The 25,583-nt window shown below is 41.5% G+C and overlaps 2 protein-coding genes across 2 annotated transcripts in view; both read left to right on the forward strand.

The window, feature by feature from the left end:
• The first annotated feature begins 7,685 nt into the window (after positions 1–7,685).
• LOC148191021 (uncharacterized) lies at positions 7,686–12,445 on the forward strand. The gene is made up of 2 exons (XM_088101256.1): positions 7,686–11,037; positions 12,363–12,445. The coding sequence occupies exons 1-2, from the start codon at positions 7,686–7,688 to the stop codon at positions 12,443–12,445; spliced, it is 3,435 nt and encodes a 1,144-aa protein (XP_087957382.1).
• Positions 12,446–17,692: 5,247 nt separating this feature from the next.
• Positions 17,693–25,583, forward strand: part of LOC148191022 (uncharacterized) — a 37,735-nt gene continuing 29,844 nt past the window's right edge. The window contains exons 1-3 of the mRNA XM_088101257.1: positions 17,693–18,646; positions 18,734–19,033; positions 19,124–19,861. Coding sequence (XP_087957383.1) covers positions 17,693–18,646; positions 18,734–19,033; positions 19,124–19,861 — 1,992 coding nt within the window. The remainder of the gene's footprint in view (positions 18,647–18,733; positions 19,034–19,123; positions 19,862–25,583) is intronic.

Raw genomic sequence — 25,583 nt, forward strand, 5'->3', positions numbered from 1 at the left:
TACCTTTAAAAAACCTATTTTTAACTAGAATTTTATAAAACTAAAGAATTAAGAGAAAAACATAAAACTAGCCTAATTATAAGAAATTAAAAACTAAAGAAATCTAAGAAATGATTTTTAACAAAGAAAAATATGTAAATCTAGAGTGTTACCAAGTAGGAAAGAGATGGAGATAGAAAAGGACACAAAAAGTGCAAAAGAAGAGAATCAGGAAGTACCGCTCAACGCCAACTACCATTGAGTGGCACTTTGATGAGAGGGTCGCACCTCCCAACAAAAGTTGTGCATAAAAGAATGCAGTATAGACTAGGAAGTGACTCCTAGGTCGTCTCTCAAGGACCAAATGCGATTCGAGACTTAGGTCAAACACGAATTGGGGGGGGGTTTTGAAAGTGTTTTTGTGATTCGAAAATGATGTAAATTAAGACTGAAATTTAAATACAACCAAACATAATTGAAAACAGTGAAATGAATTAACAAAGCGTGAATACCGAACGGTTTCTAAAACAAGTGAGGAAATTGGAAATGCAAGAAGATAAATAAACTGAACAGAACAGACAACATGATAACAGTAATTAAACATTCCTAAAGCCAAAACTAATTTAAATGCATTAGAGAAATCTGAACACTCATTTAACACTATTGAATTTCAAAGCGTCACCCCTTGAAGCCCAATGCAACTGAAATAAAATGGAATGCATATTTATGTGGAAGAAATACTAGAATAAATGCGTGAGCAGTAAGTTGAAATAAAGATGATGCTTCCAAGCTAAATGCATATAATATAAAAGGATTGAACCAAAGTTTCCCAGTGCAATGTGGGCCTCCCCTGAATCAACGTGTGAATGCATCCTAGAGCTAAGCATTAAATGTAATTCATCACGACAACAGTAAAAACAAACATTGAATAGTAAAAGGATTGAACCAAAAGTTTCCTTAGGGGCTGCACAATGCAAATCAGCATGGGCCACCTTTTCTTCTAATTAAAACAACATCCTATTCTCTAAGAAAATGAAATCCGAGAGTTCTCTAAAAGAAAGAAAATAAAACTTCATCCATGCTTAATCACCGTATAGCTCCATAAATAAAACAATGCTTTGAAATGAAGACCTTGGAGTACCGCTTCTTCCAGCAAAACGTGTTAACCTCTTTCTCCCAAATGAAATGCACCGTGTGCCTCTGTTTGCAAATAAAAGAAATTCCCTTGTCCAGAACCGTACAGCGTGGAAAGAGTAAATGAATCACTTCATGCTTATCTAAAAGGAATTAATTTAATGCCAGCGCTTTTCAAGAAATGTGAATGAAAACCCGTGTGTGCACATTGCAATAGAATGAAAAATGGAGTACGTCTCTTCTCTCCAACAAAGATGAATCAGCACCAACTTTCTAAAAGCAAATAAATTGATCCTCGAACTCACAGCGTTCTGCCCATTCATTCTTCATTCAATAACAACATTCCAAAAACCAAGAGCATAATCCCAGAATAACAGCGTGCCCATTCTTCATTCATTCCCCCTAAAAAGAACAAAGTGTTTTCCACCGCCCGAGAAAAGAAAAAAACAAAAAAAAACGTAACAGAGTGTGGCGGCTGGACACCAGGCAGTGTGTCTTCTTCCAGCCCCACACTGCAACAGCGTGAGCTTCTCTTTTTCTATATTTCTCGGGTTTTGCACCAAACTAGGCATATTTGCCTATAATATTACCAAAATGGGCAAATTCAACCAAATTTACGAAAATGGGGAAGTCGTGGGGGGCCCAAACGACTTCAAATGAAGAAGTCGTGCCCCTCCTACACGACTTCACACTGTTCATAGCAACAGTGTTGAAGTCGTGCACCCCAAAAACGACTTCAAGACTTTGTAATCGATTACAATGTAATGGTAATCGATTACAGAATGTTGAAATCATGACCACCCTGCACGACTTCAAATTTGTATGCCACCAAAAGCACTGGTAATCGATTACAAAACATGTGTAATCGATTACCAGGTTGTTTTGGTGCAAGGCAGAAGCGGACGCTCGTCCAGGCAGAAGAGGACGCTCGTCCACCCAGGCAGAAGAGGACGCTCGTCCAGCCAGGCAGAGAGAACGCTCGTCCACAAAGCTAAGAGGACGTTCGTCCATCTAGCTAAGAGGACGCTCGTCGAGATGCGCTAAGTGGACGCTCGGCAGGAGAAGTGGACGCTCGTCCATTTTCAGTGAACGCTCGTCCACATACAGATCGTCCGCGCTCGGACGCAACAAAGGGGCGCAGGGCGCGCGATTTTTTCAGAAAGTTTCAACACTCTGTAATCGATTACCAAATCAATGTAATCGATTACAGGATCCAGAAGTCATTTTTGGGATGCACGACTTCAACACTGTACCTATGAACAGTGTGAAGTCGTGCAGGGGGGCACGACTTCTTCTTTTGAAGTCGTTTTGGCCCCCCACGACTTCACTTTCGGTCAAATTTTGCCTATTTTGGTAATAAAGAAGGCATATTTGCCTACTTTGGTGCAAAAGCCATATTTCTCTCTGCCCTACACTACTCTCCTACCCTACTGGAACTCCTCCTTTTTGCTGTGTGCACCGCTTTCTCTCCAAGCACACACCTTAAGCCCGTGCAGCCTGCTGGATAGGATCGCGTGGTGAAGCTGATGGAAAATGAAGCTCCCGTGAAGCCCTTCTCCAAAGTTGCAGCTAGGTCCAGGTGTTGGACGTGTGGTGGGCCGTGGCCCTCTTCCGTGTGGGCGTGAGTTTTTCCAAGCCATGAGTGGTGGCCCCCCTTCTTTGTTTAATTCAAAATGCTTGCCAAAATAAATGGGTTGCCGTGTGGTTTGTGTTACACATTCTTTACGTGAAATACTGGCCTCAAAGTAATAAAATAGAATAACACTTCTCCCAACCAAAACCGTGAATGGAACGTGGGCCCTCCATCATTTCACTTCTTCAGCACTTTGCATTTTGGAGCTTGCGAACGTGACTTGTCCATGGGCCATGTGCTTTTTTTTTTGTTTATCAATTGAATAATAAAAAGCTGATGTGAAATGAAAAACATGGTGAATAAAATCTGCACATCTCTTCTCCACGTGGGCCGTGTGTGTCTCAATGTGGTGACCCCTTCATGGCTTTGCACCAATAATTTTGCTTTAAGATGAATGACTACCCCTTTCACATTCAAGACCATTTTCACGTCCAAACCCATTTGCATTTTTGGATGCTGCCAGATTTTTCTCGGTCCAGTTGTCATTTTTTTTATTAAACCTTCAAATATCCCAAATTGTATTTCCAAATTTTCCCTGTAATTTATAGTGCAAATAATTAGCTTAGATAATTCAAATTAATCAAAATTAGAATTACTAGTCAATTAAGCACAATTGGTGAAAACGGGAAAATACCGGACATTTAAGCACAATTCCCGGATTAATTCTAGCACAATAAACTAAGTAAAGTGAATAAAATATCGACTCATCAAAATAGACCACACTTAGTCTTTTGCACTCCTGGGCAAAATCAAGACGCAAATTAGGGAATAGTTCAAGGGACATTCAGGGTATGACACAAACTTAGCACACAGAAAACAAAGACTCGCAAGGAAACAAACAGAATTTACACAGTCCTCAAGAAATCTGGACAGAGAAAAGAAGTAGACAATTCCAACACAGAATGAATCAAAGAAAGCAGATACTCATGAAATCATCCAAGCAATTCAAGACATGGCAAAATGATCAATCAGTTCAAGAGGTGAATCAAAAGTAACAAAACCTCACAGATGCACTATTAGTGTTTCTCTCAAGTGTCTAAGGTAAAGAATATCAACTCAATGCACTCAAGAAAGCAAACAACAAGAGACTTGGCAAACCTCTAATATCATCACTCAAAACATATGCATGTTCAAATCAAAAGGTCTTTTATGGATGTAATGGGGCCAAGGACAAGGGGGAATATATCTGGATAAGAAGCTACAAACCATAAGGAACAGAGGAGCAATGGGGAACAAGTGTAAACACATTCAAACACACCCACAACCTCTAATTCAATCCTCTTCTTGACTCCATTATTCACACTTTTTTTTTTCATTTTTTTCATTTTTTTTTTCATCCTGTCTCTTTTCTTTTCTCTCTGTTTAGGACATAACTATAAGAGACAAGATACACAACATATTTACAAACACAAAAACAAGAAGAGGAACCAACCAGCCAATTCATTAGAATCCCTAAGGAGACCATACTTGTTCCCAAAACACCTCCAAAGCTCCAAAATTCCCTAAGGTTAAGGTAATCATGGTTTTTCACTTAGGGCTAGTGTATGAGCTTCAAAACAAAGAAATGGGGGAAAGTATAGGCTCAAAAGGGGTTATCAAAGGATCAAAACAAGGTAAGTTTATTTGGCTAGAGAGGCTCAAGAACAAAATTGCCTTTATCACTTCCAAACATGCATATCAATCAAGAGTTATCAACAAGAGTCAAGCCAAGGCATATGCACAAGCAATCAAGAGGCATATCACACATAAGAAAGAACATAAAGTGGCTCAAATCTCACACAGGGTAATTCTGTCGCAATCAATTCAACTCTCAAAAATCATAATCATCTTCCAAGCAGAGAAAAGCAAGGATTTCAAACATATAAGTATCAATCAAGTGAAGGAAATGATAAGTCTACAACCCAAACAAAGTCCAAAAATCAAGAGAAACATGTAAAACTGTACACAAAACAAAACCGAAACTACCTAGAAAAGAAAAAAATTTAACACGGAAAACAAAAACTAACGAAGAAAAATCAGAATCTCCCCCAATAGACCACACTTAAACTACACAGTGTCCTCAATGTGTCATAAGCATAAGATCAGAAATCATAACAGTCAACAGATCATGGACAAGTGCAATATTGTAGGGAAAGGGGGAGAAGAGAGAAAGAAAACTCCCCTGATCATGGTGGCAGTTGCCAATTTTGGACTTGTAGGGAGATGTCTTCCATCTTAGGGTTCAACCAGGAAGTTTTTAGGAAGAATTGCTTCATCCTCCAGATTTGATCTAGTAGGGAAATGTCTTCCATAGCTGGATCTAAGAAGTGATTGTTGAAGAGCGGGTTCAGCTGGTGCTTATTGATGTTGAAACTGTTGTGTATGTAAGCATGATGAGTCGTTATTTCTTGAATTAGATTTAGTTTATTGCACTTAATTAAACCAGGGAATTATGTTTAATTGTTTGTTATTTCCCAGTTTTCCGAATTCCGCTTAATTTGGTCGGAAATTTGTAATTGTGCTAATTTGGATTTTCTGAGCTGATTAAGTGCATTTTTGAAGTGCAGGAAAATTTCGGAAATACATTTTGGGACATCAGGAAGAATGCCGAATAAATTCAAGACTCTCCACACAGACATTTTAGAATTAATTAAATTGTAATTCAGTAGTTTAGAATTTCTGTATCAGTTTTTACATTTTGGGTCAATTTTTGGTAAATTAGATTAGACCCAAAATTAGAAATTAATGACTTAGCACCCTAGGGTTTTTGTATGTGTGGACCCTACCCTAAAAAGAGGGACACACGGACCTTAGAAAAAGGCAGCCGCCACTTGCAGGGGGAGGACTTTTACACTCTCGGCTTGTGTTCTTGAAAAAAAAAATGATGTTTACGCTGGTTTTTTTTTTGGATTCGGAGGATGAATGAAAGAAAGTTTTTTTTTTACTTCTCCACGTTGCTGAAGGCCACTTGTGATTTCTTTGTTTTTGACTCTCGGTTTTACATTCATATTCAGCGTTGGTGTGCGCAAGTTATTCATCTACTGTTACATTGATTTGAATTTTGTTTTTTCAATTGGAGAGGCTCGTGGATTTTTGAATTCTTGGCATTGAAAACACTGTTTTGATAATCAATGAGGAACACAATTTTCTTCTTCTTGGAGTATGAAAACGCATTCGGTGCCTAGGGAAGCTCTCATTTTTTTGTTTCATTCCAGAAGCTTCCTTCCTTTCACGGTGATTGAAGGTGCTGGAAGCAGAATGAAATGTTGATTGAGTAGGAGAGAATGAACGTACGGGATTGGTAACGTGTTGCACTGGAACGTGGTGGAGCAGTAGCTGTCGTGCGTGTTGGGCTGGAAGAGCAGTTAAGTAGTGACTCATTTGGAAGCACAGCTGCAGTTCATGATAATGGTGTGCGTGGGAAGTGGATGCAAGAAGAATGAAAGAGCTGTGTGATGCACACGTTGAGCTGGAAGAGAATTGGGAGGCTGAATCACTTTGTTGAAGTTGATGTACGGAGAATGAAGCGGTGAAGAGGTGCTGTCACGGTGAAGCAAGTGGAGCTGTCACCATTTGGATGCAAGAAGAATGAGTGGAGGTGTCTCGGTTTTGGAGGGGCGTGACCCAGCTGCCACTCTCTCGGATTGTTAACACTGTTACATTTTCAACTTAGAGAAAATCATTTAAGTTTTCTTTATTGAGTAAGCACACGTTACTGCTGCCACATCCAGCTGTATGAATTGGAATGCTGCTTTCATAGTATGGACTGGACACAAACTGTGATTCACGCCAGCCTAGAAGCATCATCTTTCATTTAGAGGGGATTCATTTTGCTTGGAGAAAGGACAACACGGTCACATCCTGGGAATTTATTCCCTTGTCACGGTCAAAGTTAGAAGTTTTATTTATTTTTTATGAGTTAAGCATTGAATGAAAACGGTGCAGAAGTGTAGGATTTTTATTTGGAAAAAGAATAGTAGCCGAGAGGGAGAGAATGTATGCACGGGTAGTGGAGCAGAGAGCACAATGTTGGAATGAAGAGATGATGGGACGTTTGGCAGCTGAATAAATGCAAGTGTTTTATTTAATTGAGAGGAAGATTAAGTGAAGAAGTGATGTCTTGTACTGGGCAAAGAGAACCGTGAATGGAGAAGTGGCCCACGGCCTTTTAATGCATTTCTTTGTCTCTTATGGAATGGAGAATAAGTCACGTAAGCCTTCTTATGTGATTGGATTTGCTTTCATTTCCTTTTGCAAAGTGAATGGACCATGGTAGAAGTTGGAAATTACGTGAAGAAGGAAGAAGCATCAAGGTGGTTTTAATAATTTTTCTTTCCTTGCCAAAAGAGTGCCACGGCCTTGGATGGAAAAACGGTGCAACACAAATTTTATTTTACAGCAGCACTAAATTATTTAAATTAACTCTGCAAGCGTTTTCTTCTTTTTGGTGGTGAATGTGTAGGTTAGATGACAATATTGTGCATTTAATGTTTTAGTCTAACCGTTGCATTTTTATAGCTTGAATTGTGTTTGGGAATTTATCTGTTGTGGTTTCATTTTAATGCTTTTGTTTATATTCGGTTGTGTTTAATTCTCATTTTTGATTTAGTTCATTTTTGAATCACAAAAATCACAAAAAACCCCCCCTACACTACGTGTTGATCTAAGACTGAACCCAAATTGGTCCTTGAGAGACGACCTAGGAGTCACTTCCTAGCACTGTACTGCATTAATATCTGCAATCAACTTTTGTTGGGAGGTGCGACCCTCTCATCAAAATGGCGCCGCTGCCGGGGACCAACGGTTCAGTTTTAGGTCTTTTGTGTTGATAATGTGTTGTTTGTGTGTCGTGTTTTGTCTTGTATGTTTGAGTGTGTGTGATTTGTTTGTTTAGGTTGTTTTGTGTGTTCAAAATTTTTGTGATATCGTTTCATGATTTTAGGGTGTTGTGACTTAGTGCATGACTAGGGGAAACCCTGGGCCTATACCACCCTTTGATCCTGAGATTGATAGAACTTTTCATAGGTTAGCTAGGCATTCTAGAAATTTATCTTTAGAGTCTGTTTTTGAGTCTGTTCCATTGGATACTGTGCATCCCACTGCTGAGTACTTTGTGCATACTGCATCTACTGCATCTGTTGCATCTGCACGTGATTCTGATTCTGATTCTGTTGTTTTTCACACTGAGAACAATATGGCACAACCTCCACCTCGCGAGAGGACTTTTAGGGAGATGGCTGCACCTGATTTCGATATCGAAAGCTTGTGCATCCAATATCCTGATGAGGACGTTCCATTTGTTCTCAAGACTGGACTGATCCATTTGTTGCCCAAGTTTCATGGTCTTGCAGGTGACAGTCCTCATAAGCATTTGAAGGAATTCCACATTGTCTGTTCTAGTATGAAACCACATGATGTTCCTGAAGAGCACATCTTCTTGAAGGCATTCCCTCATTCATTGGAAAATGTTGCTAAGGATTGGTTGTATGGTTTGGCGCCTAGATCCGTCACTAGCTGGGATGATCTGAAGAGGCTGTTCTTAGATAAATTTTTCCCAGCAGCCCGGACCACAGCTATCAGAAAGGACATAACTAGGATTAGGCAGCTTGGTGGAGAGAACTTATATGAGTATTGGGAGAGATTCAAGACACTTTGTGCTAGTTGTCCCCACCATCAGATACCTGAGCATCTCCTTGTCCAGTATTTCTATGAGGGTTTGAACAACATGGACTGTGGTATGATTGATGCTGCCAGTGGTGGAGCTATTGGAGACACCACACCTGCTGAGGCCAGGCAATTGATTGAGAAGATGGCCTCCAACTCCCAGCAGTTTAGCACCAGGAATGATGCCATTGTGGTGAGGGGCGTACATGATGTTGTTGCCCAGTCTTTATCAGCTGTTGAAAGCAAGTTGGAAGGAAAGATTGACTCCCTTACGAAGTTGGTGACACAGTTGACTACCAACCAGAGATCTGCAGCTTCATCTGCATCTGTTGCACGGCTATGTGCTATTTGTCCTTCCAGTGACCACTATACAGATGCTTGTCCTTCTTTGCAGCAATCTGCTGCCTCTGATGCGCCTCAGGCTTATGCTACAAACATCTACAACAACAGGCAGCAACAACAGCAAAATCATGACTTATCTAGCAACAGGTACAACCCAGGGTGGAGGAATCACCCCAATCTGAGATGGAACAATGCGCCACAGCATCAACAGCAGACACCACCTTTCCAGAATGCTGGAGCACCTAACAGATATGTGCCTCCACCAATGCAACAACACCAGAGGCAACAACAACAGCAGCAACAAGAGGCACCTACCCAGCCAGTTGCCCAACCTTCCACTTCGTCTGAACCTTCATTGGAAGAGTTAGTGAGACAGATGACTATGCAAAACCTGCAGTTTCAGCAGGAGACTAGAGCTTCCATACAGAGTCTCACTAACCAGATGGGTCAGATGGCTACTCAGATAAACCAGGCGCAGTATCAGAATTCGGATAAGTTACCATCCCAGACTGTGCAGAACCCAAGGAATGTGAGTGCCATAACCCTTAGATCAGGGAAGCAGATTTTTGTGCCTTCAGAGCCCGCTTCTATACCTACACCCATGCCTGCTAATTGTCCTAGAAAGAACGACCATGACGGTCCGAGCAAGGCATTTGAGGTGGGTGAATCTTCTTCTCCAGCCGGTGGTTCTTCTTCAAGTGGATCTTCTCCCTCTTCCACCACCACCGCTGCCGCACCTTCTCCATTGGTTGACCGACCTATCCCTCTACCATTCCCTTCACGGGCACTTCCTAGCAAAAAGATGGAAGATGTGGATAAGGAAATTCTGGAGACCTTCAGGAAGGTAGAGGTGAACATACCTCTACTTGATGCCATCAAGCAGATACCGAAGTATGCCAAATTCTTGAAGGAGCTGTGCACACACAAGAGGAAGATGAAGGGAAATGAGAGAATTAGCATGGGAAGGAATGTATCTGCGCTTATTGGTAAGTCGGTCCCGCACATCCCTGAAAAGTGCAAGGACCCAGGTATATTTTGCATTCCTTGTGTGATTGGAAACAATAAATTTGAAAATGCCATGCTTGATTTGGGTGCTTCTGTTAATGTCATGCCTTTATCTATATATGCTTCTTTGTCTCTGGGTCCTTTGCAAACCACGGGTGTGGTCATTCAGTTGGCTAATAGGAGTGTTACCCACCCAGCAGGTTTCATAGAGGATGTCTTGGTTAGGGTTGGTGAATTGATTTTTCCTGCTGACTTTTATGTTTTGGAAATGGAGGAGGGATTCTCTCATGGATCCGCTCCCATTATCTTAGGCAGGCCATTCTTGAAAACTGCCCGAACTAAGATTGATGTGTATGCTGGAACTTTGTTTATGGAATTTGCTGATATTGTTGTTCATTTTAATATCCTTGATGCAATGAAATTTCCAGCTGAGGACCATTCTCTGTTTAAGATCGATGCATTGGATGACATTATTGATAAATATGTTGTTGATGATTTTGATTCTTTGCATAAGAAAGAGCATTCTTTTCTATCTTCTCTACATACATGCATTGAATCTGAATTTGAGAATGATGTTGATTTTGAAGAGAACTTTGATATCCATGATGTTGATGATGTTTTTGATATGGATGATGTTGATAATGTAATTGTCATGGATATGGATTTGGAGCTTGATGAGATAGGTGTTCCGCCTTTACCTGTGAATTCTTTGGAGTCAGAATGCACTAACCACTTTGTAGGAAGTACAAATGAATCTGACTTGCAGGCACCTACTCCTGAGTTGAAACAGCTCCCAGATAACCTCAAGTACGTGTACTTGGAGGATGATGAGAAGAAACCGGTGATCATTTCCACCTCCCTTGATTCTGTTCAAGAGGAGAAGTTGCTTGGTGTGTTGAGGAAGCACAAGAAGGCCATTGGTTGGAGTTTGGCTGACGTACCTGGTATTAGCCCATCCACATGCATGCATAGAATTCTTTTGGAAGATGGGGCAAGGCCAGTGAGACAGCCACAAAGAAGGCAAAACCCCGTGATCATGGACGTCATCAAGAAGGAGGTGACCAAGCTTTTGCAAGCTGGGATCATCTACCCTATTTCAGACAGTCAGTGGGTTAGCCCCATCCATGTTGTGCCCAAGAAAACTGGCCTCACTGTGGTGAAGAATGAGAGGGATGAGCTCATCCCAACTAGAGTGCAGAACAGTTGGAGAGTCTGCATTGACTATAGGAGGCTCAACCAAGCAACCAGGAAAGATCATTTCCCCCTGCCATTCATTGATCAGATGCTGGAGCGCCTGGCAGGTAAATCTCATTATTGTTTTCTTGATGGTTTTTCTGGTTACTTTCAAATAAATATTGCTCCTGAGGATCAAGAAAAAACCACATTCACCTGTCCCTTTGGCACTTTTGCCTATAGGAGGATGCCCTTTGGTCTATGCAATGCCCCTGGTACCTTCCAGCGGTGCATGCTTAGCATTTTTAGCGACTTTCTTGAGAATTGCATAGAGGTGTTTATGGATGATTTTACTGTGTACGGATCCTCCTTTGATGCATGTTTAGACAGTCTGGAAAAAGTTTTGAAAAGATGCATAGAAACAAACCTTGTTCTCAATTTTGAGAAATGTCACTTCATGGTTGGACAAGGTTTGGTTCTAGGGCATATCATTTCTGAAAAGGGAATAGAGGTAGACCCTGCTAAGATATCTGTGATTTCGCAGTTGCCTTACCCCTCTTGCGTGCGAGAGGTGCGATCTTTTCTTGGACATGCAGGTTTCTACAGGCGCTTCATCAAAGATTTCAGCAAGAAGGCGCTTCTTTTGTCCAGACTGCTGCAGAAAGATATTGACTTCTCTTTTGATGACAGATGCAAGCAGGCGTTTGATTGCCTGAAGGAAGCTTTGACCACCGCCCCTATCATTCAGGCACCGGATTGGACAGCCCCATTTGAGCTCATGTGTGATGCGTCTAATTATGCATTAGGGGCTGTCTTGACACAGAAAATTGACAAGCTGCCGAGAGTGATCTACTATGCTTCACGCACTTTGGATGTTGCCCAGGCAAATTATACCACCACTGAAAAAGAGTTGTTGGCAATTGTTTTTGCCCTTGATAAGTTTAGGTCATATTTGCTTGGATCACCTGTTATTGTGTATACTGACCATGCAGCTCTAAAGTTTCTGTTGAAAAAGGCGGAGTCAAAGCCTAGATTGATCAGGTGGATGCTACTGCTCCAAGAGTTTGACTTGCAAATTGAAGACCGGAGTGGAGCACGAAATTTGGTTGCAGACCACCTAAGCCGGATTGAAAAAGCTGATGATGAAGCTGATGTGTTGCCCATACAGGATACCTTTCCTGACGAGAGTTTGTTGATGATTTCTTACTCTCACCCCACTCCTTGGTTTGCACACATTGTAAATTATTTGGTTGCTTCTGTTTTTCCTCCCTTAGCATCACGTGCTCAGATTGCTAAAATTAAGAGTGATGCTAAGTATTATGTTTGGGATGACCCATATCTGTGGAAGTTGTGCAGTGACCAGGTTACTAGGAGATGCATTCCGGACCATGAGATTGACTCGGTCCTGCAGTTTTGTCATGCCTCCTCACCTGGTGGTCATCTGGGGATACAGAGAACAGCTCGCAGGGTGCTGGACTGTGGTTTTTATTGGCCTTCCATCTTCAAAGATGCGGAGAAGATCTGCAGCACCTGTGAGCCTTGTCAGAGAGCAGGAGGATCAATTTCACAGAGACAAGAGATGCCTCAACAACCTATGTTGTTCTGTGAGGTGTTTGATGTATGGGGTATAGATTTCATGGGTCCTTTTCCTGTTTCTTTTGGTTTCTGTTATATTCTCCTTGCTGTGGATTATGTTTCAAAATGGGTGGAAGCTAGAGCCACCAGGACTAATGATGCTCGGGTTGTTGTAGATTTTGTTAGATCTCACCTCTTTTGCAGGTTTGGAGTGCCTAGAGCAATTGTTAGTGATCAAGGAACCCATTTTTGCAACAGATCCATGCAAGCCTTGCTCAAGAAATATGGGGTGACGCACAGAGTTTCTACACCTTACCACCCCCAAACAAATGGGCAAGCTGAGATCTCCAACAGGGAGATTAAGAGGATTTTGGAGAAGATTGTCCAGCCCAACAGGAAAGATTGGAGCAATAGGTTGGACGATGCTCTTTGGGCTCACAGGACAGCTTACAAAGCACCGATAGGGATGTCTCCTTACCGGGTTGTCTTTGGAAAAGCATGTCACCTACCGGTCGAGATTGAGCATCGGGCATATTGGGCTGTGAAGATTTGCAACTTCTCCATGGACCAAGCTGGAGAGGAAAGAAAGTTGCAATTGAATGAATTGGATGAGATCCGATTGGAGGCATATGAGAACTCGAAGTTCTACAAGGAAAGGACAAAGAAGTTCCATGATAGTTCTATTGTTAGAAAGGACTTCGAGGTTGGCCAACAGGTTTTGTTGTATAACTCTAGACTCGGACTCATGGGTGGTAAGTTGAGATCAAAATGGACTGGACCTTTTGTTGTGACTAATGTTTATCCTTATGGTGCAGTAGAGATCCAAGGTCCATCTATAGCTAAAAGCTTCAAGGTGAATGGGCATAGACTGAAGCCTTTCCTCAACAACCCTTCTTTAGTGGATGTAGTGGTGGAGGAGACGTCTTTGGTTGACCCCACCTATCCTCCCATCTGACTCAGGGAGTTTCTTTTCCCCTTCCCTCCTCACTTTTATTGCACTTTGTCGATATCTGATGATTGTTCTGATTGTTTGATCTACTGATTGTGACACACTGAGGACATTGTATCGTTTAAGTGTGGTCTATTAAGGGAGGTTGTTTCTTTGTTCATGTTTCGGTTTTTATGTAGTTTGTTGTGTCTTGTGTACAGTTTTGCATACTTTTCGTAAATTCTGGATTGTGGTTAGGTTGTCAGTTTTCCCTCACTTCATTGATACTCTGAGATTTTGGATTCCTTGCTTTTCTTTGCTTGGAAGATGATCATGATGTTTGAGAGTTGAATTGATTGTGACACAAATGCCCTGTGTGAGAATTTGAGCCACTTGATGTTCTTTCTTGTGTGTGATATGTCTCTTGATTGCTTGCACATATGCCTTGGTTTGACTCTTGTTGATAACTCTTGATTGATATGCATGTTTGGAAGTGATAAAGGCAGCTTTGTTTTTGAGCCTCTCTAGCCAAATAAGCTTACCTTGTTCTAATCCTTTGAAAACCCTTTTTGAGCCTATACTTTCCCCCATTTCTTTGTTTTGAATGCTCATACACTAGCCCTAAGTGAAAAACCATGATTACCTTAACCTTAGGGAATTTTGGAGCTTTGGAAGTGTTTTGGGAACAAGTGTGGTCTCCTTGGGGATTTTGATGAGTTGGCTAGTTAGTTCCTCTTCTTGTTTTGTTTTTGTAAATATGTGGTGTATCTTGTCTCTTGAAATTGTGTGCTGAATAGAGAAAAGAAAAGAGACAGGATGAAAAAAAGAGAGCAGAAAAAAAAAATGTGAATAATTGTGAATAATGGAGTCAAGAAGAGGATGGAATTAGAGGTTGTGGGTGTGTTTGAATGTGTTTACACTTGTTCCCCATTGCTCCTCTGTTCCTTATGGTTTGTAGCTTCTTATCCAGATATATCCTCCCTTGTCCTTGGCCCCATTACAACCATGAAAAGACCTTTTGATTTGAACATGCATATGTGTTCGAGTGTTGATATTAGAGGCTTGCCAAGTCTGTTGTTGTTTTCTTTCTTGAGTGCATTGAGTGACATTGATTTACCTTAAACACTTGAGAGAAACACAGATTGTGTGCATCTGTGAGGCTCTGTTGCTGTTGATTCATCTCTTGAACTGATTGACTACTTTCCTTGTACTGAATTGTTTGGATGATTCTTTGAGTATCTGCTTTTGTTGACTCTGTGTGGATTCTGCCTATACCTTTTACCGTCCAGAATTTTGTGAGAATTGTGCAACTGTGTTTCTGTTTTGGAGTCTTTGTTATCTGTCTTTCGAGTCTGTGTCAGCTTCCTGATGTTTGAGTAGTTCCCTGGTTTTCGGTTTGGTTTTGCCCAGGAGTGCAAAAGACTAAGTGTGGTCTATTTTGATGAGTCGTTATTTCTTGAATTAGATTTAGTTTATTGCACTTAAATAAACCAGGGAATTATGTTTAATTGTTTGTTATTTCCCAGTTTTCCGAATTCCGCTTAATTTGGTCGGAAATTTGTAATTGTGCTAATTTGGATTTTCTGAGCTGATTAAGTGCATTTTTGAAGTGCAGGAAAATTTCGGAAATACATTTTGGGACATCAGGAAGAATGCCGAATAAATTCAAGACTCTCCACACAGACATTTTAGAATTAATTAAATTGTAATTCAGTAGTTTAGAATTTCTGTATCAGTTTTTACATTTTGGGTCAATTTTTGGTAAATTAGATTAGACCCAAAATTAGAAATTAATGACTTAGCACCCTAGGGTTTTTGTATGTGTGGACCCTACCCTAAAAAGAGGGACACACGGACCTTAGAAAAAGGCAGCCGCCACTTGCAGGGGGAGGACTTTTACACTCTCGGCTTGTGTTCTTGAAAAAAAAAATGATGTTTACGCTGGTTTTTTTTTTGGATTCGGAGGATGAATGAAAGAAAGTTTTTTTTTTACTTCTCCACGTTGCTGAAGGCCACTTGTGATTTCTTTGTTTTTGACTCTCGGTTTTACATTCATATTCAGCGTTGGTGTGCGCAAGTTATTCATCTACTGTTACATTGATTTGAATTTTGTTTTTTCAATTGGAGAGGCTCGTGGATTTTTGAATTCTTGGCATTGAAAACACTGTTTTGATAATCAATGAGGAACACAATTTTCTTCTTCTTGGAGTATGAAAACGCATTCGGTGCCTAGGGAAGCTCTCATTTTTTTGTTTCATTCCAGAAGCTTCCTTCCTTTCACGGTGATTGAAGGTGCTGGAAGCAGAATGAAATGTTGATTGAGTAGGAGAGAATGAACGTACGGGATTGGTAACGTGTTGCACTGGAACGTGGTGGAGCAGTAGCTGTCGTGCGTGTTGGGCTGGAAGAGCAGTTAAGTAGTGACTCATTTGGAAGCACAGCTGCAGTTCATGATAATGGTGTGCGTGGGAAGTGGATGCAAGAAGAATGAAAGAGCTGTGTGATGCACACGTTGAGCTGGAAGAGAATTGGGAGGCTGAATCACTTTGTTGAAGTTGATGTACGGAGAATGAAGCGGTGAAGAGGTGCTGTCACGGTGAAGCAAGTGGAGCTGTCACCATTTGGATGCAAGAAGAATGAGTGGAGGTGTCTCGGTTTTGGAGGGGCGTGACCCAGCTGCCACTCTCTCGGATTGTTAACACTGTTACATTTTCAACTTAGAGAAAATCATTTAAGTTTTCTTTATTGAGTAAGCACACGTTACTGCTGCCACATCCAGCTGTATGAATTGGAATGCTGCTTTCATAGTATGGACTGGACACAAACTGTGATTCACGCCAGCCTAGAAGCATCATCTTTCATTTAGAGGGGATTCATTTTGCTTGGAGAAAGGACAACACGGTCACATCCTGGGAATTTATTCCCTTGTCACGGTCAAAGTTAGAAGTTTTATTTATTTTTTATGAGTTAAGCATTGAATGAAAACGGTGCAGAAGTGTAGGATTTTTATTTGGAAAAAGAATAGTAGCCGAGAGGGAGAGAATGTATGCACGGGTAGTGGAGCAGAGAGCACAATGTTGGAATGAAGAGATGATGGGACGTTTGGCAGCTGAATAAATGCAAGTGTTTTATTTAATTGAGAGGAAGATTAAGTGAAGAAGTGATGTCTTGTACTGGGCAAAGAGAACCGTGAATGGAGAAGTGGCCCACGGCCTTTTAATGCATTTCTTTGTCTCTTATGGAATGGAGAATAAGTCACGTAAGCCTTCTTATGTGATTGGATTTGCTTTCATTTCCTTTTGCAAAGTGAATGGACCATGGTAGAAGTTGGAAATTACGTGAAGAAGGAAGAAGCATCAAGGTGGTTTTAATAATTTTTCTTTCCTTGCCAAAAGAGTGCCACGGCCTTGGATGGAAAAACGGTGCAACACAATTTTATTTTACAGCAGCACTAAATTATTTAAATTAACTCTGCAAGCGTTTTCTTCTTTTTGGTGGTGAATGTGTAGGTTAGATGACAATATTGTGCATTTAATGTTTTAGTCTAACCGTTGCATTTTTATAGCTTGAATTGTGTTTGGGAATTTATCTGTTGTGGTTTCATTTTAATGCTTTTGTTTATATTCGGTTGTGTTTAATTCTCATTTTTGATTTAGTTCATTTTTGAATCACAAAAATCACAAAAAACCCCCCCTACACTACGTGTTGATCTAAGACTGAACCCAAATTGGTCCTTGAGAGACGACCTAGGAGTCACTTCCTAGCACTGTACTGCATTAATATCTGCAATCAACTTTTGTTGGGAGGTGCGACCCTCTCATCAAAATGGCGCCGCTGCCGGGGACCAACGGTTCAGTTTTAGGTCTTTTGTGTTGATAATGTGTTGTTTGTGTGTCGTGTTTTGTCTTGTATGTTTGAGTGTGTGTGATTTGTTTGTTTAGGTTGTTTTGTGTGTTCAAAATTTTTGTGATATCGTTTCATGATTTTAGGGTGTTGTGACTTAGTGCATGACTAGGGGAAACCCTGGGCCTATACCACCCTTTGATCCTGAGATTGATAGAACTTTTCATAGGTTAGCTAGGCATTCTAGAAATTTATCTTTAGAGTCTGTTTTTGAGTCTGTTCCATTGGATACTGTGCATCCCACTGCTGAGTACTTTGTGCATACTGCATCTACTGCATCTGTTGCATCTGCACGTGATTCTGATTCTGATTCTGTTGTTTTTCACACTGAGAACAATATGGCACAACCTCCACCTCGCGAGAGGACTTTTAGGGAGATGGCTGCACCTGATTTCGATATCGAAAGCTTGTGCATCCAATATCCTGATGAGGACGTTCCATTTGTTCTCAAGACTGGACTGATCCATTTGTTGCCCAAGTTTCATGGTCTTGCAGGTGACAGTCCTCATAAGCATTTGAAGGAATTCCACATTGTCTGTTCTAGTATGAAACCACATGATGTTCCTGAAGAGCACATCTTCTTGAAGGCATTCCCTCATTCATTGGAAAATGTTGCTAAGGATTGGTTGTATGGTTTGGCGCCTAGATCCGTCACTAGCTGGGATGATCTGAAGAGGCTGTTCTTAGATAAATTTTTCCCAGCAGCCCGGACCACAGCTATCAGAAAGGACATAACTGGGATTAGGCAGCTTGGTGGAGAGAACTTATATGAGTATTGGGAGAGATTCAAGACACTTTGTGCTAGTTGTCCCCACCATCAGATACCTGAGCATCTCCTTGTCCAGTATTTCTATGAGGGTTTGAACAACATGGACCGTGGTATGATTGATGCTGCCAGTGGTGGAGCTATTGGAGACACCACACCTGCTGAGGCCAGGCAATTGATTGAGAAGATGGCCTCCAACTCCCAGCAGTTTAGCACCAGGAATGATGCCATTGTGGTGAGGGGCGTACATGATGTTGTTGCCCAGTCTTTATCAGCTGTTGAAAGCAAGTTGGAAGGAAAGATTGACTCCCTTACGAAGTTGGTGACACAGTTGACTACCAACCAGAGATCTGCAGCTTCATCTGCATCTGTTGCACGGCTATGTGCTATTTGTCCTTCCAGTGACCACTATACAGATGCTTGTCCTTCTTTGCAGCAATCTGCTGCCTCTGATGCGCCTCAGGCTTATGCTACAAACATCTACAACAACAGGCAGCAACAACAGCAAAATCATGACTTATCTAGCAACAGGTACAACCCAGGGTGGAGGAATCACCCCAATCTGAGATGGAACAATGCGCCACAGCATCAACAGCAGACACCACCTTTCCAGAATGCTGGAGCACCTAACAGATATGTGCCTCCACCAATGCAACAACACCAGAGGCAACAACAACAGCAGCAACAAGAGGCACCTACCCAGCCAGTTGCCCAACCTTCCACTTCGTCTGAACCTTCATTGGAAGAGTTAGTGAGACAGATGACTATGCAAAACCTGCAGTTTCAGCAGGAGACTAGAGCTTCCATACAGAGTCTCACTAACCAGATGGGTCAGATGGCTACTCAGATAAACCAGGCGCAGTATCAGAATTCGGATAAGTTACCATCCCAGACTGTGCAGAACCCAAGGAATGTGAGTGCCATAACCCTTAGATCAGGGAAGCAGATTTTTGTGCCTTCAGAGCCCGCTTCTATACCTACACCCATGCCTGCTAATTGTCCTAGAAAGAACGACCATGACGGTCCGAGCAAGGCATTTGAGGTGGGTGAATCTTCTTCTCCAGCCGGTGGTTCTTCTTCAAGTGGATCTTCTCCCTCTTCCACCACCACCGCTGCCGCACCTTCTCCATTGGTTGACCGACCTATCCCTCTACCATTCCCTTCACGGGCACTTCCTAGCAAAAAGATGGAAGATGTGGATAAGGAAATTCTGGAGACCTTCAGGAAGGTAGAGGTGAACATACCTCTACTTGATGCCATCAAGCAGATACCGAAGTATGCCAAATTCTTGAAGGAGCTGTGCACACACAAGAGGAAGATGAAGGGAAATGAGAGAATTAGCATGGGAAGGAATGTATCTGCGCTTATTGGTAAGTCGGTCCCGCACATCCCTGAAAAGTGCAAGGACCCAGGTATATTTTGCATTCCTTGTGTGATTGGAAACAATAAATTTGAAAATGCCATGCTTGATTTGGGTGCTTCTGTTAATGTCATGCCTTTATCTATATATGCTTCTTTGTCTCTGGGTCCTTTGCAAACCACGGGTGTGGTCATTCAGTTGGCTAATAGGAGTGTTACCCACCCAGCAGGTTTCATAGAGGATGTCTTGGTTAGGGTTGGTGAATTGATTTTTCCTGCTGACTTTTATGTTTTGGAAATGGAGGAGGGATTCTCTCATGGATCCGCTCCCATTATCTTAGGCAGGCCATTCTTGAAAACTGCCCGAACTAAGATTGATGTGTATGCTGGAACTTTGTCTATGGAATTTGCTGATATTGTTGTTCATTTTAATATCCTTGATGCAATGAAATTTCCAGCTGAGGACCATTCTCTGTTTAAGATCGATGCATTGGATGACATTATTGATAAATATGTTGTTGATGATTTTGATTCTTTGCATAAGAAAGAGCATTCTTTTCTATCTTCTCTACATACATGCATTGAATCTGAATTTGAGAATGATGTTGATTTTGAAGAGAACTTTGATATCCATGATGTTGATGATGTTTTTGATATGGATGATGTTGATAATGTAATTGTCATGGATATGGATTTGGAGCTTGATGAGATAGGTGTTCCGCCTTTACCTGTGAATTCTTTGGAGTCAGAATGCACTAACCACTTTGTAGGAAGTACAAATGAATCTGACTTGCAGGCACCTACTCCTGAGTTGAAACAGCTCCCAGATAACCTCAAGTACGTGTACTTGGAGGATGATGAGAAGAAACCGGTGATCATTTCCACCTCCCTTGATTCTGTTCAAGAGGAGAAGTTGCTTGGTGTGTTGAGGAAGCACAAGAAGGCCATTGGTTGGAGTTTGGCTGACATACCTGGTATTAGCCCATCCACATGCATGCATAGAATTCTTTTGGAAGATGGGGCAAGGCCAGTGAGACAGCCACAAAGAAGGCAAAACCCCGTGATCATGGACGTCATCAAGAAGGAGGTGACCAAGCTTTTGCAAGCTGGGATCATCTACCCTATTTCAGACAGTCAGTGGGTTAGCCCCATCCATGTTGTGCCCAAGAAAACTGGCCTCACTGTGGTGAAGAATGAGAGGGATGAGCTCATCCCAACTAGAGTGCAGAACAGTTGGAGAGTCTGCAATGACTATAGGAGGCTCAACCAAGCAACCAGGAAAGATCATTTCCCCTGCCATTCATTGATCAGATGCTGGAGCGCCTGGCAGGTAAATCTCATTATTGTTTTCTTGATGGTTTTTCTGGTTACTTTCAAATAAATATTGCTCCTGAGGATCAAGAAAAAACCACATTCACCTGTCCCTTTGGCACTTTTGCCTATAGGAGGATGCCCTTTGGTCTATGCAATGCCCCTGGCAGCGGTGCATGCTTAGCATTTTTAGCGACTTTCTTGAGAATTGCATAGAGGTGTTTATGGATGATTTTACTATGTACGAATCCTCCTTTGATGCATGTTTAGACAGTCTGGAAAAAGTTTTGAAAAGATGCATAGAAACAAACCTTGTTCTCAATTTTGAGAAATGTCACTTCATGGTTGGACAAGGTTTGGTTCTAGGGCATATCATTTCTGAAAAGGGAATAGAGGTAGACCCTGCTAAGATATCTGTGATTTCGCAGTTGCCTTACCCCTCTTGCGTGCGAGAGGTGCGATCTTTTCTTGGACATGCAGGTTTCTACAGGCGCTTCATCAAAGATTTCAGCAAGAAGGCGCTTCCTTTGTCCAGACTGCTGCAGAAAGATATTGACTTCTCTTTTGATGACAGATGCAAGCAGGCGTTTGATTGCCTGAAGGAAGCTTTGACCACCGCCCCTATCATTCAGGCACCGGATTGGACAGCCCCATTTGAGCTCATGTGTGATGCGTCTAATTATGCATTAGGGGCTGTCTTGACACAGAAAATTGACAAGCTGCCGAGAGTGATCTACTATGCTTCACGCACTTTGGATGTTGCCCAGGCAAATTATACCACCACTGAAAAAGAGTTGTTGGCAATTGTTTTTGCCCTTGATAAGTTTAGGTCATATTTGCTTGGATCACCTGTTATTGTGTATACTGACCATGCAGCTCTAAAGTTTCTGTTGAAAAAGGCGGAGTCAAAGCCTAGATTGATCAGGTGGATGCTACTGCTCCAAGAGTTTGACTTGCAAATTGAAGACCGGAGTGGAGCACGAAATTTGGTTGCAGACCACCTAAGCCGGATTGAAAAAGCTGATGATGAAGCTGATGTGTTGCCCATACAGGATACCTTTCCTGACGAGAGTTTGTTGATGATTTCTTACTCTCACCCCACTCCTTGGTTTGCACACATTGTAAATTATTTGGTTGCTTCTGTTTTTCCTCCCTTAGCATCACGTGCTCAGATTGCTAAAATTAAGAGTGATGCTAAGTATTATGTTTGGGATGACCCATATCTGTGGAAGTTGTGCAGTGACCAGGTTACTAGGAGATGCATTCCGGACCATGAGATTGACTCGGTCCTGCAGTTTTGTCATGCCTCCTCACCTGGTGGTCATCTGGGGATACAGAGAACAGCTCGCAGGGTGCTGGACTGTGGTTTTTATTGGCCTTCCATCTTCAAAGATGCGGAGAAGATCTGCAGCACCTGTGAGCCTTGTCAGAGAGCAGGAGGATCAATTTCACAGAGACAAGAGATGCCTCAACAACCTATGTTGTTCTGTGAGGTGTTTGATGTATGGGGTATAGATTTCATGGGTCCTTTTCCTGTTTCTTTTGGTTTCTGTTATATTCTCCTTGCTGTGGATTATGTTTCAAAATGGGTGGAAGCTAGAGCCACCAGGACTAATGATGCTCGGGTTGTTGTAGATTTTGTTAGATCTCACCTCTTTTGCAGGTTTGGAGTGCCTAGAGCAATTGTTAGTGATCAAGGAACCCATTTTTGCAACAGATCCATGCAAGCCTTGCTCAAGAAATATGGGGTGACGCACAGAGTTTCTACACCTTACCACCCCCAAACAAATGGGCAAGCTGAGATCTCCAACAGGGAGATTAAGAGGATTTTGGAGAAGATTGTCCAGCCCAACAGGAAAGATTGGAGCAATAGGTTGGACGATGCTCTTTGGGCTCACAGGACAGCTTACAAAGCACCGATAGGGATGTCTCCTTACCGGGTTGTCTTTGGAAAAGCATGTCACCTACCGGTCGAGATTGAGCATCGGGCATATTGGGCTGTGAAGATTTGCAACTTCTCCATGGACCAAGCTGGAGAGGAAAGAAAGTTGCAATTGAATGAATTGGATGAGATCCGATTGGAGGCATATGAGAACTCGAAGTTCTACAAGGAAAGGACAAAGAAGTTCCATGATAGTTCTATTGTTAGAAAGGACTTCGAGGTTGGCCAACAGGTTTTGTTGTATAACTCTAGACTCGGACTCATGGGTGGTAAGTTGAGATCAAAATGGACTGGACCTTTTGTTGTGACTAATGTTTATCCTTATGGTGCAGTAGAGATCCAAGGTCCATCTATAGCTAAAAGCTTCAAGGTGAATGGGCATAGACTGAAGCCTTTCCTCAACAACCCTTCTTTAGTGGATGTAGTGGTGGAGGAGACGTCTTTGGTTGACCCCACCTATCCTCCCATCTGACTCAGGGAGTTTCTTTTCCCCTTCCCTCCTCACTTTTATTGCACTTTGTCGATATCTGATGATTGTTCTGATTGTTTGATCTACTGATTGTGACACACTGAGGACATTGTATCGTTTAAGTGTGGTCTATTAAGGGAGGTTGTTTCTTTGTTCATGTTTCGGTTTTTATGTAGTTTGTTGTGTCTTGTGTACAGTTTTGCATACTTTTCGTAAATTCTGGATTGTGGTTAGGTTGTCAGTTTTCCCTCACTTCATTGATACTCTGAGATTTTGGATTCCTTGCTTTTCTTTGCTTGGAAGATGATCATGATGTTTGAGAGTTGAATTGATTGTGACACAAATGCCCTGTGTGAGAATTTGAGCCACTTGATGTTCTTTCTTGTGTGTGATATGTCTCTTGATTGCTTGCACATATGCCTTGGTTTGACTCTTGTTGATAACTCTTGATTGATATGCATGTTTGGAAGTGATAAAGGCAGCTTTGTTTTTGAGCCTCTCTAGCCAAATAAGCTTACCTTGTTCTAATCCTTTGAAAACCCTTTTTGAGCCTATACTTTCCCCCATTTCTTTGTTTTGAATGCTCATACACTAGCCCTAAGTGAAAAACCATGATTACCTTAACCTTAGGGAATTTTGGAGCTTTGGAAGTGTTTTGGGAACAAGTGTGGTCTCCTTGGGGATTTTGATGAGTTGGCTAGTTAGTTCCTCTTCTTGTTTTGTTTTTGTAAATATGTGGTGTATCTTGTCTCTTGAAATTGTGTGCTGAATAGAGAAAAGAAAAGAGACAGGATGAAAAAAAGAGAGCAGAAAAAAAAAATGTGAATAATTGTGAATAATGGAGTCAAGAAGAGGATGGAATTAGAGGTTGTGGGTGTGTTTGAATGTGTTTACACTTGTTCCCCATTGCTCCTCTGTTCCTTATGGTTTGTAGCTTCTTATCCAGATATATCCTCCCTTGTCCTTGGCCCCATTACAACCATGAAAAGACCTTTTGATTTGAACATGCATATGTGTTCGAGTGTTGATATTAGAGGCTTGCCAAGTCTGTTGTTGTTTGCTTTCTTGAGTGCATTGAGTGACATTGATTTACCTTAAACACTTGAGAGAAACACTGATTGTGTGCATCTGTGAGGCTCTGTTGCTGTTGATTCATCTCTTGAACTGATTGACTGCTTTCCTTGTACTGAATTGTTTGGATGATTCTTTGAGTATCTGCTTTTGTTGACTCTGTGTGGATTCTGCCTATACCTTTTACCGTCCAGAATTTTGTGAGAATTGTGCAACTGTGTTTCTGTTTTGGAGTCTTTGTTATCTGTCTTTCGAGTCTGTGTCAGCTTCCTGATGTTTGAGTAGTTCCCTGGTTTTCGGTTTGGTTTTGCCCAGGAGTGCAAAAGACTAAGTGTGGTCTATTTTGATGAGTCGTTATTTCTTGAATTAGATTTAGTTTATTGCACTTAAATAAACCAGGGAATTATGTTTAATTGTTTGTTATTTCCCAGTTTTCCGAATTCCGCTTAATTTGGTCGGAAATTTGTAATTGTGCTAATTTGGATTTTCTGAGCTGATTAAGTGCATTTTTGAAGTGCAGGAAAATTTCGGAAATACATTTTGGGACATCAGGAAGAATGCCGAATAAATTCAAGACTCTCCACACAGACATTTTAGAATTAATTAAATTGTAATTCAGTAGTTTAGAATTTCTGTATCAGTTTTTACATTTTGGGTCAATTTTTGGTAAATTAGATTAGACCCAAAATTAGAAATTAATGACTTAGCACCCTAGGGTTTTTGTATGTGTGGACCCTACCCTAAAAAGAGGGACACACGGACCTTAGAAAAAGGCAGCCGCCACTTGCAGGGGGAGGACTTTTACACTCTCGGCTTGTGTTCTTGAAAAAAAAAATGATGTTTACGCTGGTTTTTTTTTTGGATTCGGAGGATGAATGAAAGAAAGTTTTTTTTTTACTTCTCCACGTTGCTGAAGGCCACTTGTGATTTCTTTGTTTTTGACTCTCGGTTTTACATTCATATTCAGCGTTGGTGTGCGCAAGTTATTCATCTACTGTTACATTGATTTGAATTTTGTTTTTTCAATTGGAGAGGCTCGTGGATTTTTGAATTCTTGGCATTGAAAACACTGTTTTGATAATCAATGAGGAACACAATTTTCTTCTTCTTGGAGTATGAAAACGCATTCGGTACCTAGGGAAGCTCTCATTTTTTTGTTTCATTCTAGAAGCTTCCTTCCTTTCACGGTGATTGAAGGTGCTGGAAGCAGAATGAAATGTTGATTGAGTAGGAGAGAATGAACGTACGGGATTGGTAACGTGTTGCACTGGAACGTGGTGGAGCAGTAGCTGTCGTGCGTGTTGGGCTGGAAGAGCAGTTAAGTAGTGACTCATTTGGAAGCACAGCTGC

This window comes from Vigna umbellata, chromosome 11, assembly GCF_029865625.1.
Source record: "Vigna umbellata cultivar VRB3 chromosome 11, Vumbellata_1.0, whole genome shotgun sequence".
Classification (NCBI taxonomy): Eukaryota; Viridiplantae; Streptophyta; class Magnoliopsida; order Fabales; family Fabaceae; genus Vigna; species Vigna umbellata.

What these genes read in the sequence shown, in the direction of transcription:
- LOC148191021 (XM_088101256.1), top strand. Translation starts at nt 7,686, where the DNA reads ATGACTAGGGGAAACCCTGGGCCTATACCACCCTTTGATCCTGAGATT. An exon ending in GATGCTGGAGCGCCTGGCAG is followed by an intron (nt 11,038 to 12,362) that starts GTAAATCTCATT and finishes CTGGGGATACAG; the next exon opens with AGAACAGCTCGCAGGGTGCT.